Genomic DNA, 19216 nt, shown 5'->3' with positions numbered 1-19216 from the left:
AACTATGCCATATAAGTTCTCCAACTTTGTACTTTTGAGTTATTTTGGCTAGTCTAGGTCTTATGTATTTCCAAGCAAATTTTAGAATCATTTTGTCAATTTCTAACAGAAAAGCAACGCCCTGGATTTTAATTGGGATTGCTTTAAAGTTATAACTCAGTTTGGAGAGAACTGACATCTCAATAGTATCAAATCTTCCAGTCCATAAACATGGTATTTCTCGCCAAATATTTCAGTCTTCACAATTTCAGTGTGTCATGGGATATGGTATAAGTATTATACACATATTTTGTTAGAGTTAAGACAAAGTATTTTATGTTTTGTGATATTTTAATGGTATTTGAAGATTTTGTTTTCTAATTATTCATTCTTAGCATATAAAAATATACTTTATTTTTATACACAGATCTTGCACCCTGAGAATTGTTCAATTCACTTTTTGTAGATTCCATGGGATTTTTTTGGTACACAATCATGTCATCTGCAAATAGAGACCCTTTTATTCTTCTTTTCCAATCTATTATCTTTTATGTGCCTTGTTGCATTGACTAAGATCTCTAGTATGATATTAAAGAGAAGTAGAATGGGGCATTTTTGCCTTTCTCCTACCTTCAGTTGGAAAGTGTTCAATATGTCACCATTAAGAATGATATTTAGCATTAGAGGGGATTTTTTAAATATAAAAATCCCTTAATATGTCAAAAGGACTTACCATCTGTTCCTAGTCTACTACTCGTGTTTGAATGTTGAATTTCATTAAATGCTTTTTATCACAATTATTGAGATAGGCTTTTCTCCTTTACTTATTTTTTTTCCTTTACTTATTAATATGGTAAATTATAGGCTTGATTTTTGGATGTTAATCCAAACACACATCTCTGGCATATACTGTATACTTGATCATGAATGTGCTCTTTTTTAAAATATTTCTGGAATCAGTCTGCCAATATTGAGTTTGGGGTTTTTATATCTATATTTATGAGAGATATTGTTAACAATTTTTTTAACAATTTTCTTTTCTTATAATATCCTTGTCATGTTTTGGTATTAAAGTTATACTTGCTTTATAAATGAATTGGGCAATATCCTCAAGAGTTTGTGTAACTAGCTTTCTTTTCTTCTGCAAATATTTACAGAATTAACTGAAGTCATTTGAAACTGAAATTTTTGTTACTGGAAAGTTCTTAATTACAGATTCAATTTTTAAAGGAAATATAGAATTATTCAGATTTTGTATTTTTGTCTATCTGCTTTGATGTTTTTTAAAGAAATCTGACCTTTTCATATAAATATTCTAACTTATTGGCACTAAGTTATTCACAATATCCTCTTATAGGAAGGGTGCTTAATTTGCTGTTCTTTTCCTAGTTTATTGAGATGAAAGCTTAGATTCATTATTATTGCTATTGTTTCAAGCAGTCAACATTATTTATATCTACTTATGTATTTACCCTTGCTGATGCCCTTCAAGAACTTTCTTGTAGTCAGCATTTCCAACTGGGATCATTTTCTTTTACCTTGAGAATGTTCTCTTAGCATTTCTTACAGTAAGATATGCTGGTAACAAACTTTCTCATCTTTTACATACTTGGAAACATTTTTAAATTTTATCTTTATTTTTGAAGAAAATTATCACTACATATAGAATTCCAAGTTGGCAGTTTCTTAGTTTTGTTAATTTCCTCTTAGCACTTTAACAATCACTCCATTGTCTCCTGGTTTCCATTATTTCTGGTGGTAGATCAAATGTTACTCCTTTGATGGCAATGTGTTCCCCACTACTACCCTCCCAACCCTGGACACTTTTACAATTTTCTCTCTCTAGTCTAAAGAATTAGAGGGCAGACTTCAAAGCAATCAGACACAAGAAAGTAATGAGGGAATCCCTGGAAGGAGACAGCCAGAGAAGGGGCATCCTAAATTCTGCCCAGATAAAGAGAAATGAACTGACCTATGATTCGAACTGCTGGCTAAAAGACAATTTGCAATTTGTGTCCAACCAACTACTCGCCTGCTAAACCAGAAACATCAACACTTTTTGTAGGAAAACAGTCAAATCTGAAGTCAGCACAACATCACACGTCCAATGTCCAGGATACAATCCCAAACTACGCAACAGAAATAATGACAACAGAGACAGACCCTGAGGTGACCCAGATGTTGGAATCAGCAAACAAGGATTTTAAAGCAGGTATCATAAATTACCAATGATATAAAGGAAAATATTCTTTGAGGAATAAAGGAGATCTCTGAAGAGAAAAAGAAATAATAAAACAGAATCAAGTGGAAATTTTGGAATAAAATGCCTAAAATTCAAATATTCACCAGGTAAGTTTAACAGAGAAATGGAGACTGAATCAAGCTGAAGGGAAATGGAAATCCAGATGGAAAACTGGATTTGCAGAAAAGAAAAAAGAACATCAGAAGTAGTAAATACCTGAGTATATATAAAAGACAAATTGTCCTCTTAATTTCTTGGAAATATATATGACTATTTAAAGCAAAAATTAAAACATTGTTTTGTGGGGCTTATATTCTGTAGCTACAATACATGTAACAATTATAGCCTAAAGGCAGTATAACAGATGAGTAGATCCAAATTAATATATGTGGAACTAAAGCAATATTTGTTATAACCCGAACCAATGTATTGGTTCTCCATATGGAAAAGATACATAGCATATCCTAACAGCTACAATCCCTAAGAGGAGCTGAGCAAAAGCCAGGCTTGGAAGAGGAGGGAAATGATTTGAAAGGATTCTCTAATACATCCCTTCAACTGTGGAAGTCTGGCTAAGCTTGTGGTGAAATCTAAGCCTTATATAGAACATTCTAGTGGGAATAGTAGGGACAAAATCCAATGAATCCAAACTAGCAAGTGACACTATAATAGCATTGGGTCAAAGAACATGTCAAGATTCATATTAGCACGGTTATTTGTACCTATATTAGTCATCTATTGCTACAGTTATGCTACTGTGTTTGGGAGGTCCCCCAAACCACCCCCAGGTTCCATGAGTCACTCGGAAGACTCACAGGACTCAGCATATAGTTATACTCATTGCTACAATTTATTACAAAGCACAATTAACAAAGGTAAAAGGCACTTGAGATGAAGTCCAGTAGAAACCAGGCTCAAGCTTCCAAGGGTCCTCTCTCAGGAGTCACAGAGAATGCACTTAATTCCCCCAGCAATGAGCTGTGACAACATGTGTCAAATGTTGCCAACCAGGAAAGGTCTTAGAGACGGCACCCTGGGTTTTTATTGGGAACTGGTCATGCAGGCATTCTCTGCCTAGCACCTACCAAAATCCCAGACCCCAAGAAGAAAAGCAGGTTTCAGCAAACACTGTATTGTTTGCACAGTTTAGGCAGAATAAATCATTCTTACCAGATAATGATAGCAACCAAATCTGAGTTCCCAGAGGCCAGCCAAGGGCCAAGCCTGCAAGCAGACCTTTTCAAGGACAGCAGCTTAGATTTGCCATGTTAACTCTTTTCTGTACAACTACATAACAAATAACTATAAAAATCTCAGCTATAGGGGTTGGCCATGCAAAGCTAGACCAGACTTCAGGTTTTGTACTGGGTTCAGGTCTGCTCCACAAATCTTCATAGTTTCAAGAACTGCGGCTCCCCACAGGCATGTGCTTCTCAGAGCAGATAGCAGAAATACAAGAGAACGAGCTAAATCATGGAAACACTTTTAAGGTCTCTACTTACATCACACCTCTCAACATTGCATCAGCCAAAGTAAGTCATATAGTTAAAACCAACATGAGTGAGATGAGAAAATATCCTTCATCTACTCTATTAGGGAGAACCACAATGTCACATGACATAGGATGTGAATGTACAAATCACTTACAGAGAGAAATTAAATAATTGGGAAAAAGAATCTAATCTATCACAGTATCCTAGGGGCCTCATGAAACTCAGAGGGCAAATTAGGTTGGAAGCATCACCTTATCACCTTTGAAAATGATTTTTCTTGGTTTGTTCATTAGTTTATTCAAAGACCTATACCCAAAGGAGATTTGAAGCTCACAGGACAAAAACATGGAATATTAGTAATTGTTTATGCAAGTTCTTTAGCAAGATAATAATAAAAGTAATAAAAGCTAATATTATGAACTCTTAATGTATCAAGAGTGTCACATGCATTATTTCATTTAATCCCTGGTTGATACCATCATTATTCCCATTTTACAGATGAGGAAACTGAGGCCAAGAGGTTTGTCCAAGGTCATAAAACTTATAAGTAGTGAAGTCAGGATTTGAATACAGGCAGCCTCCATCCAGAGCTTGTGCTTTTATTATTATTTTTTAAAGATTTTATTTCTTTTTTCATGAGAGACAGAGAGAGAGAGAGAGAGGCAGAGACACAGGCAGAGGGAAAAGTAGGCTCCATGCAGGGAGCCTGATGTGAGACTCGATCCTGGGACTCCAGGATCACACCCTGGGCCAAAGGCAGGTGCTAAACCACTGAGCCACCCAGGGATGCCCTGGAGCTTATGCTTTTAACCGTTATATTTTCAGTGCATGCCAGACTGCAAGGCTTCAATATCAGGCTGGAAAAATATGCCAAAGTTGTGGAAGCTCCACCAAATTTGCACATGATTCACATGGGCTCAGAAAGCTAAGGTTTAATTTGTCAAGAGAAGAAAATTTTTATCCTACTAAAATACCAAGACAACCTGACTCTTTCTCATAGAAATGTATCAACATACCACAGTTCAACTGTTTAATTTCAATGTTATTTAAATTCAAACATTTCTTGTCTTTGAAGAACTGCTACATGAATACATTTCATTAATCAAAATAACTTTTCAAAATTTCTAAGCAACCTTGAATTTCTACTTTCTAGACTAAAATATCTGCTACATGTACCATCTCCTGTGACACTGTAAAGGCCATATTTTCAGTCAAGAAAAATTATCATTAAAGAAGACAATCAGAAAAATCTTCCATTTTCACTAGACAAGTACATTCAAGACTGTGTTCGATAAATAATTTAACAATGAATAAGTATCTCCTTTATGAAACAAGAATTCTGTAATGCAAATATACATCCATAATATTTAGCCCCTTCCTCCATGGTTATGGGGGAATGCATTTTAATTATAGATATTCATTTCTCAATTGTTTTCTGAGCTTAACAAATAATGAAAGTATTGTACTACTTATCAGAAATCACTAAGGACATAATGTCAAAAGGCATGCTCCTGCAATAAGCAATGGTCTGCCAAGCATCTCATTTGAAGATGAGTAAATGCTGTCGTAGGAGTTGAAGTCTTGGGTCTACCTGATAGAAGGGATTAAGAACCCACTACGGGGAATTTAGATGGTTACTAAAAACACAAAACATTACCTAGATGTACTCAGCCTTATAAAACATGAGATATATACAAGAGGACATTTCTATCCTCAAAGAACATGATTACCCAAATTAGGCTAAAATTTGGAAATAAAAAGAAAAAAAAAAAGGACATGGCCAAATGTCAACTATTTGAAGACAAGTCTGAAAAAGTGTAGTGTGATAACTTAATCCAAACATGAACAATGAGGAGATGCATACTATATTTTTCCATGATGACCAGGGCATTTGGAACTAAGGATGGTTATTCAGTGAAAGAGAGTGCTTAGTTCAAGTGTTTTGATTTCACTTTCTCTGCTAGTCTTCCAAGAGCTCTGCCACTTAACTAAAAAGCATGATTACCCTGGCTTATAAAAAATATAAAATCAGAGCTCTAAATGGATTTATAGATTCCCCAAAAGAGAGAACAATGATACAACAGAAAACAGAAAACTGCTAGCAGATTTCCACTTAAAGTCAAATTTCAAAATTTTTAATGGAAAAGAATTTCCTTAATTTAGTAGTTATAAATTATTTATATTATCACATCAAACTGTTCATATAATCTAATTTTAACAAACAAAATTTTCCCCATGGGAACTATTTTAATATTCATAGAATAATTTTAATAAAATTAAAATTTCACTCTTAAGAATATTAATTATTATATGAATCCTGTGTGGACTCAAGAATAAATGGCAAGCTCTATTTTCAGTTATCACTTGAGAACTTTATACTCCACTATTTACTGTTGTTAATGAAGATTTGAAAGAAAAGAAGTAATTTCTTAGCACAAGCTCAGCTTCAATATAATTAACAAAGTAATGTACTTTTTTCATAGAAGTCCAAGAAAAAACTTAATATGTTAAATATATGAGAAGTCTTTCTTTTAAGGGGTAACATTTTTCAGAAAAGCTCTCACACGAGGTAATGTATTCCTCCCAAGACATCACACCCAAAACCTAAGCATGGGAAAGTTCCTTAGAGGTCATGCAGGACAAACTCCTAACCATCTTGCAGGAATTCCTGCTACAGCATTTATAATAAGTAGCTTTCCAGAATCTCCATGAATATTTCCACTAACTGGGAGGTGAGGTTTACTATGCATGGTCCAGCACGTTTTATTGCAGGTGAGCTCTGACTATAGAAAAGTTCATCCCGCTAATGAGTAGAAATCTATATTCTTAAAATTTCAACCTACCTGGTATAAAATTTATATACCACTGGTTATGGTTTTAGCATCCATAAACACTTCAAATTCCAATTCTTCTGTTCCCTGGTTGGAAGTAGTAGCTGAGAACAGCATTGTAAGTCCCATCACTCTATGACTCGCAAGGGGAAAGGGAGGGAGTGGGGAAGGAAGGGGTGTGACAGAGCCATGGAAAAGGAGATGGAAGACAACCAACCAAATATTTGGTTCACAAAGGTCAGATTTGGTGATAAACACAGATGTAATCCAAGAGTACAAAATATAAAAGATAATGTGAATGTGTGTGGTGTATGTATAAGTATTTGTGTTTGTATATACATATGTAGATGTAGATACATGTGAGTATATATGTGTAATACATATGTCTGAGTGTGTGAGTTGACCCTATATACAGTTGACCCTTGAACAACAGGGGTTTGAACTTTATAGGTCCACTTATACATGGATCTTTTTGGATAAGTACAGCACAGCACTGTAAATGTCTTTTCCTTATGGTTTTCTTAATAACATTTTCTTTTTTTCTAGCCTACTTTATTGTAAAAATACAGCATATAATACATATAACATGCAAAATATGTGTTAATTGGGTACTAATGTTATTGGAAAGTTTTTGGTCAACAATTGGCTATTAGTAGTTGAGTTCTGGGGGAGTCAATAGTTATACGCAAATTTTCAACTGCACGGGGGTCAGTGCCCCTAAACCCACTCTGTTTTTCAAGGATCAACTGTATATACGTATATGGTGTAGGTGCATGTGTGTGAGAAGGTATATATATATATGTGTGTGTGTGTGCATATGAATATGTATGTATCATACGCCAAATCGGCTAACAGAAAAATCTTCAAATCGTATTCAATAAGGAAGGCAAACATGGGTTTTTAGGGTACTGTTTTTAACAATATAAAATATAAACAGCTGCTAAGCATTTCAAGAGTCATGTACAGACCAAAGAGGAAGAAGGGAAGTCAACACGTTTATATTATAGTAAAATATGATTATTTCCAAATTTCTGAGTCATTAAATGGTAAACATTATCTAGACATTTGCTATTAAATAGATGAAGTTCTCAACCAGTAAGTCAAAATCAACCAGTAGATCACTCTACTGAGTCTCTTTCTGTTGGTTTCTAGTGGATCTATTAGCTTGGGAGGGAAAGGCCAGCACAGCACCTTCCCTGGGTGCAGCTCAGAACCCAACCTGGCAGGCCACCTCTGCATTCTGCCTATGCTAAGCCTCAGAGAGCCAGAAAGTAACAGCTCCTCACAGGGTTCTGGGCTACCCTGAGGTGAACACAGCCCCCACTGGCAGGACATTCAATTACTGAGAAAGAATTCAAATATGTTCATTAGATTCCAAGATAAGTAAGAGAACAAACCCATGGAAAAATGTCCCACAAACATAAAACAAAAGAGAAAAGGGTTTGGGTAAATTGTTAGGGTATCTGGTTAGTAGAACACTGTCTGGAATTAATCAAAATGTTACTAAATTTTATTCACCAAAAAGAATAAAGCTCTATTCAGATCTAATAAGGCAAAATGGTAAACCTATATAAACAGTTTTAGTTATCATAAAATTGGAAGCAAATAACTGGATAATGTAATAAATCTTTTTCTATGTAATACGTAAACTCATTCCAAATTGTATAACCTGATAAAGTACAAAAATTATTAATTTTGACCCATGGGCCAAATATTGCACACCATCTGTTTTTGTAAATAAAGTTTTATTGGCACATGGCCATACTCATTCATTTGCTCCCTATGCCTATTTTCATATTATAACATCAGAGTTAAGACCTTGTGACACAGACTATTATGGCCCCAAAAATCCTAACATATTTACTCTCTGTTCCTTTATGGGAACAGTTTGCAACCCCTGCCCTACATAATCAGAGATCTTAAATTAAACATGTAGGCTACAGTGCTAAATCATGATAGTCTCAAGGGAGGAGAAGACTTTACTTGCTTTGTTGTGTAGGTCCTTCTTTAGAAACAAACCACAAACAAAAAAGACAGAGATGCAAAAACTGTAGAGTTGCAATAACTTCTAAGTGTTGTGAGGGTATTTTATATTGGAAAAATGAAACAATTGGTCTCCCTTCTTGCTTTGTTGGTTCCTCCTACCTGTTTTTCCTCCTCTTCATCCGAAGTGCTATTATTATCCTGGACATTTCTGCTGGGCCTGCTGGATTGATAACCTTTGAACTTTTCTTGAATGGACCAGTTGTTCTTCTCATCTGCCATGTTTTCCTCATCACTTTCTGGGTTATTTTTCCATTCTTTCATCATTTCTAACACATTAGTTGGTCTTGCTGAAGAAAGCATATTGCCCTAATATTAACAATGAATTTTCAGTGTTAAAAACAGTTTAGACATTTGAAAAGATTTTTACATCTTCTAGTAATATATTTTCCCAAATTCAGTAAATCATATGGAATGACTATAATGCTGAATAAGCAGCAAAACTTCTGACACCCTTTGGAGCATACTCCCTACACTGACATGGCTCATGCTTCTAGACTGAGATCATATATGACATGTTAGGGTTTTGGGGGAAATATTCAAATTTGAAAGAACAATGCAACATGCTCATGCAAAGGACACTAGACATGGGAATTCCCTGGAATCCAAAGACCCCCTTACAGAGCCATTCTCAGAAAACCAACAGGGAAGCAGTAAGAATGAAAAAAGTCACCCCCAGTCTAGTGGGTCCAACACTAACGGCAAGCTTATATAATATCAAAATGTTTAAGTAGGAAAGCTAAACCCATTGAGTAGTTAAACATTGTGCCTAAGAAGATAGTTGATCTGAAAGCTTTTAGTCAACTGGAAAATTTAAATATAAAGTGATCATGATTATAACTGATTCAGCAATATTAATCCCAAATATTGATTTTTATATTAACAATATTTTTCTCAAATATAATATTCCATTAAATGCCAAAAATACATGAATACAGTCTCAAATGGCTCCTACTAGAGTAGGTATGCCTTAAATATTTTTTCTCCTAATTCAGACTAGTAGAGAAAGTTTAGACAAGTTTAGATCACATTTAGATTAAAATGGGAAATTTAGGTATGGGCACAGCTATGCAGTGATTCTACATTAATTTGGAATGTGGGTGGATTAAACGATTAAGCATCAGTGACATAGAATAGTATGAAACAGTGCACTTTAAGGGCAGCCATCTGAGTACACTGTTGAGGAGTTGTAGAGTTTAACATTTTTGTGGTTAAAGACATAGACACACATTAAGTATGGAAAGGTAATAACTGAGGCTCATTATGCAATTAATTCCTTGTGGTTCTTCTATTTCATCATGTTTTGAGAAGTTCTACATTCTTACCACTTTCATAACATCATGCTTTTGGTTATACTCTACTCATAGTATCCTCTACCAGTACACTCCCAGAATGCCCTTACCATGCCTTCTGCCAACCAATAACATACATTTCCTCCAAGGCAGAATTTGAGAGTCATCTCTGTCAAGCATCTCAGAACTTCAAAAGTTGTTGTCAATTTAAACTTAGATGAAGTATAGATGGAGTCTCAGAGACCATAAAAGAATTGGAATTGTCTAGAATGGTAGAGTCTCTGATCTCTCATCTGAAAGAGTTCTAGCCTCCAGGACTTTGCCAATAGCCCTGCTTGATCCCTATGATCCATCTAGCCTCTATTACAAGTTTCTGGTTTCATCCTGACCTTTAACCATAATTTTCATGTAATCACAATATCCAGGCTCCTCGAATGCTAGTACACAAAACTCTGCCTCAGCATGATTCTTTCACTAGCAGACAATCTGATATTATCTACGTCTGTATTTCCAGTCCACAAATGCTCTACCCTAATAAACTTTCTATAATTCGTTGAAGACGGTAGTAGTCACTAGTGCTGCTCACCTAACACTCCTTTCTTCTAGGCATGTTATAGAATTCTGCATCTCTATCCCTTTTGGGATAGGATTATGTGACTTGTTTTGGCCCGTGAAATGTTATTGGAAATAGTATATATCACTTTTGGGTGGAAACTATAAGAGATAGCATGCAATTTATCATGTTCCCAATTCCTACCTTAGTAACTATAGAAGCATAGAGATGTAGCCTCCCTCAGCCTGGGTCCCTGAGTGAGGACAAAGTAAAAAAAAGCCTCCTCCCCTCCTCCCAGCCAATGTCTGATGGAAAGCATCAAGACCACTGAGGTTTGGGGGTCATTTTTAATCAAAGCATAATTTGGCCTATCCTGATATAAACAGCAAATTAAACATTTGCATTCTTAAGTCACTTCCAGAAAGCCTTAAAAAGAGTGAGCTTGGGCAGCCCCAGTGGCTTAGTGGTTTGGCACTGCCTTCGGCCCAGGGCGTGATCCTGGACACCAGGGATCGAGTCCCACGTTGGACTCCTTGCGAGCCTGCTTCTCCCTCTGCCTCTCTCTCTCTCTCTCTCTCTGTCTGTAATAAATAAATTTAAAAACTTAAAAAAAAAAAAAGAGTGAGCCCACTATACAACCAGCATACCCAACAAAATTGTACAGAAATCACACCCCATCAGTACCATCTGATAGCCCATTTATTTGGGCAGTCCTTACTTTGCACAGCATATATCAATATATGAATTTCAATCATCATGACTTAGATAAATAGTATCAGTCCCCAAACAACACAGTTCAAATTTCAGTCATCATGGTAAACTAACAATAATTACATAAAGTTCAAATTTCCCTGCTAGCTCTTCAAGCCACAATCACTATGTAAATTACAGATTGTATGGTGATCAGTGGCAAAACATGTCACTTCTTTCACAGTCTGTTGGTGATGGGACACTAGGCATCTGCTATTCAATTCACACACAGGCAGCAAACTATGCAGTTGTGTTGCCTCCTTGCCTCCCCAGGAATTTGCCAGCTAAGATGAAAGGGCAGCAAATAAGTTAAAAGTGATCATGCTGGAAGTGAAATATTTAAATCAAATGTCAATAGAGTAATAAAAGAAGTAGCTGACCTTGGAAACAGTGACACTGCCACCATTTGAGAGAACCTAGATATTTAACCAAAGGAACCTGGCAAAGGCAAATTTATAAACATAAATGAGAAGTGGTGTGCAGAAAGGACAGAGGTGCTCCAGAGAAAGCCATGCTTGCAAAGAAGGTGACATTTGAATACTTTTCAAAGATAATTCATTACACTGAAAGCACAAAGGATAAAATGTTGGAAGCCGATCCAAACTTAGAAAATAGTATTATATAACTCAGCAAAGCATAAAAAAGATGCTCCTCTCCATATTGTAAGTTATATGACAAGCAAAAGAAGGTAAGCACCGTTTAAGCTAATTTTGATTAAGTTTTTATTGAAAAAATAAGATACTTTCATTCTTGATATTTCTAATGTTTTAATTTACAATGTACTAAGAAAAATATGTTTTTCTTTTGTTTCATTTTCTAAGTATTATAACCAACAGTTAGTTTTTATCATTTAACAAAAAAAATTAGGGACACCTAGGTGGCTCAGTGGTTGAGCACCTGCCTTTGGCTCAGGTTGTGATCCTGGTGGTCCTGGGATAGAGTCCCACATTGAGCTCCCCACAAGGGACCTGCTTCTCCTTCTGCCTATGTTTCTGCCTGTCTCTCTGTGTCTCTCATGAATAAGTAGATAAAAAAATCTAAAAAAAAAAATTTTAAGGGCATGGAACAATTATAATTTCCCCCAATGATTATTAAGATCACTTTGCAGTTTCAACCTGCATTGTTATTCTTTATGGTCTTGCACTACTATACAAAGCAAGGATTCTCTGTATTATCTTGAATCTGCATCTCTAGCAAGTTTTCAAATGCTTGTAATACACTAAGAGCGTGATGACTGATTCTCTATATACCTAAAGTAGAGTGCCTTTGTACTCAAAGAAATGATCCTATTTCTCATTCCAAAGAGACTGTGAAGAGGAGAAAGGATTCAGAATAGGACATTATCCCCTAAGAAATACCCTACTATTTAGAAATCCTTAACTCTTTGCTTCCTACATTCATGTGTGATATCAAACAGGGTACAAATGGTGATACCATTTTCAGACTTTCCCTGCTGTCTAAAGTCCAGTCAATAACTTACTAGACTACCCCCTTCTTGCTTGCCAGTGGCTGGAGGAGGAATTGCATCAAATGCTTGGACTGACCAATGAATAGGTGGCCCAGGGCTATGTGACATGAGATTTCTAGGCTCAACAGAAATTATAAATGAACCAACCAACAAAAATGGGCAGAATTGTTAAGACAGACACTGTCATTTCACTATCGGGACACTAACTTCTGAATTCTCTTTACTGGCTATAATCAGGGGTCAAACATTGAACTCAACAACTGTGAAGTAGTAAATGGCAAGAAGGCAGCAGTAACAGGCCAATAATCTGAGGCTTTCAATAGTAGAACAGCAACCTTGGTTACTAAACTCTTCCTCTTATTTAACTAATGGATGGTTGAGGCTATTTTATTTTGAAAAATAGAAAAATGAATACTCATGGAGAAGCAGCATTGGCCAAAAATTAGATTTGGATGTAATACCTTAATATTAAATGAGACCACAATTGGAGACCTAAATATAGGTCCCTCTCTAGCATACTTTGCCATACTAGACTATGACTATCATATTTTATAAACAATAAGTATTTAATGAGTATTTTTGAATGAACCAAAGAATGAATGATATTTATGAGCTGGAATGAGGTGGTATGACACATAAAATTGGCAGAGCTACAGGTGCTTGGGTGGCTCAGTTGGTTAAGCACCTGCCTCCATCTCAGGTCATGATCTCAGGGTCCTGGGATCGAACCCCATGTTGGGCTCCCTGCTCAGTGGGCAGCCTGCTTCTCCCTCTCCCTCTGTCCCTCCTCTCCCTCTGCTCTTCCTCTTGCTTGTGCTCTCTCTCTCTTTCTCTGTCAAATAAATATATAAATAAATATAAGTAAATAAATAAATAAGCAAAGCTAAAAGGAAACATTCTAGATCTTTAGCTTTTCCTTATCATTTCTACTTTTTGTAAATAGCCAGAACTCTTCATTTTGTAATGTTCCTCAGAGTAAGTTTGTTTTGTTTTTGTTTTTTCACTTGAGTATAGTTGACACCTAGGAATAAAATTTTTCATTAGGAAAATGGAATAGTCACTTTATTTTTAAAAACATAAAAGGATGTTCAACTTCACAAAATTAAGAAAACCCAATCAAAACAATGGGATGCCAATTTTCACTTAATAGATGGATATAAATTTAAGTTAGAGAATACTGTGTGTTGGTGAGGGTGTGGGGAAATAAGCTTTCTCATTTACTTGCTTTTTATGGGAGGGTAAATTAGCAAAAACCTAACAAAATGTATAATGCATATTCTCTTTGACCAGTAAGAGTCTACTGTGAAGAATTTATCTGATAACACAGCATGCAAACATATATTTGTAAAACATCTGTTGCACCACTGCTGTAACAGAAACAATCTGAAACAATTTAAATGTTCCATATTCATAGGATATTTAGAAAATAATAGTGTATCCATAATTTGGGATACAATACTTCTTTTTTAAAAATAAGAAAATATTTCCTAGATATATTAGGTAGAAAAGAACAGCTTGCATATGAACCCACTTGTGTAAGGTATATATATAAAAATGTATGGAGCTTTTTTGAAAGAATGTATATAGGGGTGCCTGGGTGGCTCAGTTGGCTAAGCATCTGCCTTTGGCTCAGGTCATGACTCCAGGGTGCTGGGATGGAGCCCTGCATAGGGCTCTCTGCTCAGCAGGGAGCCTGCTTCCCCTGACCCTCTGCTGCTCCCCCTACTTGTGCTCTTTCACTATCTCTCTGTCAAGCTAATAAATAAAATCTTAAAAAAAAAAAAAGAATGTATAGATACTTAATGGCTATCTTTAGTAAGAGGCAATGAGGGAATGGAGGAAGAAAAGTTATTCTTCCTTTTTTGTTTACCATTTAAATTATTTACCATAGATAATCTCGGCTATTACCTTTACATGACTAGTAATTAATTGTAAATTACAGTAGGAAGAGAAATAATGTAAAGTGCAGGTCCCCACGTGAACTGATAGCACCCAGTAAAACCACCCAACTCACCCTACTGGGCCTTGATGAGTCCAAGGTGGCAGCATATCAAGGTAATAATGACCACTCAAGTAAACAACTGCATGCCACTTTAACATTTTTCCTACAAGTCATCTTGGTGATTTCCTTTTACAAGTATAGCAACTATATGAATATACAACGTTAGTGTTGATATTCCTGTTCTTCAGGGGGAAGCAGGCTGAGAAATTTAGTAATTAACCCAATTCCAGAACTATTTCCAATTGTCTGCCAAGAATTTCCAGCCAGAGGTGTTGTGGAGCCTTCTCAATACTGTATTCTATATTCAAAAGTTGCTAAGATAGTAGATCTTAAAAGTTTCCATCAAAAGAAAAATAATTGTAACTATGTGAGCTGATGGATGCTTTAACTGTGCTACTCATTTCACAAAATATATATATATGTCAAACCATTACGTTTTATGCCTGAAATTTATACATTATACAGTTATATCTCAATAAAGCTGGAAAAAGTTTTAAAAATTCAATATATTCCAAACCAACATTCTTCAAACTGTGTACATCTGGCTGTTCACGAAGACTTTCAAAGGGATGTGTTGGCACAGATAGAGTTTGCAGGGAATCCATTTCAAGATCCCCAATTTCCAATGATCTATTCTTTTTCAAAAGTCATCCCCTTAAGCAAAGATTTGCAGTAATCCTTTTGATGTTCTTTTTCTTAAGTCAGCTTTTTCTAATTCTTGTTATTGTATATATATTTATTTGTGTGTCACAGATCCTCACTGATCTAAAATAAGGAACTCCTACATATCAATAAGTAAAAGACATAAAACCAAATAGAAAAATCAGGGGAAAAAAAACTGAACAAGTGTTTCATAAAAGAAGATATCCAAAAGGCCAATAAGCATAAATAAAGGTGATCAATTTCATTTGTCATTCAGAAAATGCAGATTAAAACCACAGTGAGATGCTAAAACATATATCTACCAGAGTTCCAAATTAAAAATACTGACAATAACAAGCATTAGAGCAGATGAGGAGCCAAACTAGAACTCACACATTGGTGTCGAATGGTACAATCACTCTGGGAAAGGAAACAATGGAACTTTCTGGTTGGGATAGAAATGTTCCATATTTTGTTCTGGGTGGTAGTTACACAGATACATACACATACAAAGATTCATCAGGCTATATACTTAAAATCAGTGTATTTTATAGTGAGATTATATCTTAACAAAACTATGATGAGCTTAAAGATAAATTTCATAGCTTCATAGGTATTACTACATGTAGTTTAATCACTTTCACTGCTATATAATATTCCATTGTTAGACCATACTAGAATTTATTCATTTATTGAAGTCTTCTTCAATGTTTTCCAATAAAATGTCATAACTTTACCCAAAGATGTCTTAGAAATCTTATGTTAGATTCATTCCTGGATATTCTATATTCTTGGATACTGCTTTACATGTCTTTATTTTTATTACATTTTCTGTTGTTGGTTGCTTGTGAATAGAAATGTAATTGACCTTTGTACACCAATCTTTTTTTCTAGCTTTATTGAGATAGAATTGACATGTGACAACACTGTGTAAGTTTAAGGCGTAGATGTGTTGATTGATACACTTCTATACTAATATACTGCTGACCCTTGAACAATGAGATTGAACTGTGTGGGTCCACTTATACGCAGATTTTTTTTTTTTTTTTTTTGGTAAATACAGTACAGAACTATAAATGTATTTTCTCTTTTTTATGATTTTCTCAATAACATTTTCTTTTCTCTAGCTTACTGTTTTGAAAAATATAGCATATGGTACATATAACATAAAAAATATGTGTTAATTGACTACTCATGTTATCAGTGAGGCTTCGGTCAACAGCAGGCTATTATTAGTTAAGTTTCTGGGAAGTCAGTTATAGGTGGCCTTTCCACTGCACAAGAGGTCAATACCCCTAACCTCCATGTTGTTCAAGGATCAAATATATATCAATACTAAATCCAGCTATCTTACTCAAGTGGCTTTCCTATTATTTCCAATAATATGTCTAATAATCTATATATTATAATAAAAAATAAAAGTTTTATTTCTGCTTTCCAATTTCCACACCTTTAATTTCTTTTCCTTGTTTCAAGTTAACTAAGAACAACAATGCTGGAAAAAAATATCGAAAGCTGACTTCCTTGACTAGCACTTTATTTTAAAGGAAGTTCTCATATTTCCTTTTTAGAATGATATTTGCTATAATCTTTTATATCAGGTTAGAGAAATTTTCTTCTATTCCTAATTAAATTATGAATGTACATTGAGTCTTCTAAGTGTTTCCTTTGAAATCATCACATGCTTTTCCTCCTTTAATATGTTAATGTGGGAATTTATATTTATAGACGTTTTTCTAAAATTAAACCATCATTGTATAGTTAGCAAAAATCCAACTTGGTGATGATGTACTATCTTCCATATACAACATTGGATCCGCTTTGCTAATATTTTGTTTAAGATTTTACATCTATATTAATAAGTGAAATGGGTCATTTTCCTTTATCAAAGGTTTAGTTTTCAGTGGTCTAATTTTGTTATACTACAGTATACAGAGTTATAATAGACTTTTTGAATAAGTTAAGAAAAAACTCCCTCTTGGGAGTGGGAGGTGATTTAAAATTTGAGATGAAAGTCTTGTAGGACTAATCTGTAAAATCATCTGGGCCTGGTGTTTTCCCTATGGAAGATCTTATTTTAATTATATATATATATATATATATAATATATATATATAATTTTAACAACACAATCAAAACCTTATCCCAGTAGATGCATATACAATTCTACACCCAACATATAGTTTATATATATATATAAAGTTTTTTATATTTTATATAAAAAACTATATATATAGTATATATATAGTTTATATATACTATATATATATATAAAGTTTTTACTTTTAATTCCAGTATAGTTAACATACAGTGTTATATTAGTTTTAAGTGTACAATACAGTGATTCAGCACTTCCATATATCACCCGGTGCTCATCATAAGTGTACTCTTAATGCCCATCATCCCATCATCTTCCTTATGGAGGACTTTTAAACTACTACTTCAATTTCTTTAATAATTATAAGATCATTTCAAGTTTTCCACTTATCCTTGAGAGTTTTATGAAGCTGTAAGAAATTTTGTCCATTTGGCCAAAGTTTTCAGATTTATTACTATACAGTTGTTGGTAGGGTTCCCTTGTCTTTTAAATTTCTTATCTTTTAAATCTTAACCCTTTTCTGTGCTTTATCTGTGGCTGTATTCTCTTTTTCATATATAATATTCTTTTTGTCTTCTCTCTTTCTTGATTACTTTGCCAAGTTTTCTCTATTTGTTGGTCTTTCCAAAGATTCAAATATTGGTCTTGTTATCTTCTCCTCTCTACTTTGCTTTCTATTTAGTTTATTTTCACTTAGATTTTTTTTCTTATTCCTTTATTTTATATTCTGCTGGATTTTTTTCCTGAAGTTTTAAGTTGGATAGGTAGTTAATTAATTTTTAACCTTTTTCTTTTTTTCTTTTTCCTTTTTTCTTTTCTAACATAAATATTTTAGGCTGAAAAATTCTGCTGAAATATACTTCCCAGCATCTTACAAGTTTTGACATGTTGTATTTTCTTTGTCATTCAGTTCTAGGGATTTTGGATTTTTTTTTCCTTGTATTCATTCTCTAACCCACGACTCCTCTAGAAGCATGTGATATGATTTCCAAACACATGCAGATGTTTAATCTAACTGCTATTGACTCCTAACGTGTTGCGTATTGTTAGAGAACATGATCTGTGTGGAATTCATTGAAGCTTGTTTGCTTCATGGACTAGCATAAGATCAATCTTGATAAATGTTCCACATGGGCTTAAGAAAACTATATGTCCTCCAATTGTTGGGTGTAGAATTATATATGCATCTACTAGGATAAGGTTTTGATTGTGTTGTTAAAATCTCCATACCTTTGTTTGTTTTCATTTGCTTTACATTATCAGCAGTTGAGAGCAGTGCATAAAAATCTCCCACTATGATGTGAATTTGCCAATTTCTCCGTGTAATTTTGTCAACTTCTGATATACCATTTCTCAGGTTATTTTGGACTATCTATCCTAAATGCTCCTAATGGTGTCTGAAACTTGGTCTGTGATCTCATCTTCCCCAGGGAGTACTGGCTCCTTGGGAGGACGGGATATGGTTCTAAGGCCAGATCAAGGCCTTCAGCCCAGGAGTTCAAGGAAGAATAAAGGGTAAGAACCTCAGGCACCAAAAACCTGCCCCCTCCAAGTTACCCCTCAGCCCAGGGTTTCATCCTTATCAACCTTCTCTCAGGAGAAGGCATCTTAGGAGGAGGCACTCCTAAAAGTATAACCCACCAGTCCCAGTGTTTAGAGTTCAACAGGTAAGGAGTCAATGCCAAAAACCAGTCAATTCCTATCCATTTTCCTTAGCTTCTCATTCATAATAGGACTTCAGTGCTACTCTGATTTTATTTCTTCAGACCCCTGTGAGGGGAAAGGCATCAATGTCCCAAGGCAAAAGAAGATAAGCAAAAGGG

General features: G+C 34.8%; 1 protein-coding gene across 10 annotated transcripts in view; it reads right to left on the bottom strand.

Moving 5' to 3' along the window:
• STK33 (serine/threonine kinase 33) overlaps positions 1 to 19216 on the bottom strand; it is a 146075-nt gene that overhangs the window by 7975 nt on the left and 118884 nt on the right. For 9 of the 10 annotated variants that reach the window (XM_041729652.1, XM_041729650.1, XM_041729651.1 and 6 more), the window contains one exon: positions 8691 to 8897. The exons of the other annotated variant lie outside the window; for it this stretch is intronic. In XM_041729652.1, coding sequence (XP_041585586.1) covers positions 8691 to 8897 — 207 coding nt within the window. The remainder of the gene's footprint in view (positions 1 to 8690; positions 8898 to 19216) is intronic. 10 annotated transcript variants of the gene reach the window in all.

The sequence above is a fragment of the Vulpes lagopus genome, chromosome 15 (genome assembly GCF_018345385.1).
Source record: "Vulpes lagopus strain Blue_001 chromosome 15, ASM1834538v1, whole genome shotgun sequence".
Lineage (NCBI taxonomy): Eukaryota > Metazoa > Chordata > Mammalia > Carnivora > Canidae > Vulpes > Vulpes lagopus.
Note: the sequence above shows the minus strand (reverse complement) of the source record. Positions and strands in the feature narration are given on the sequence as shown.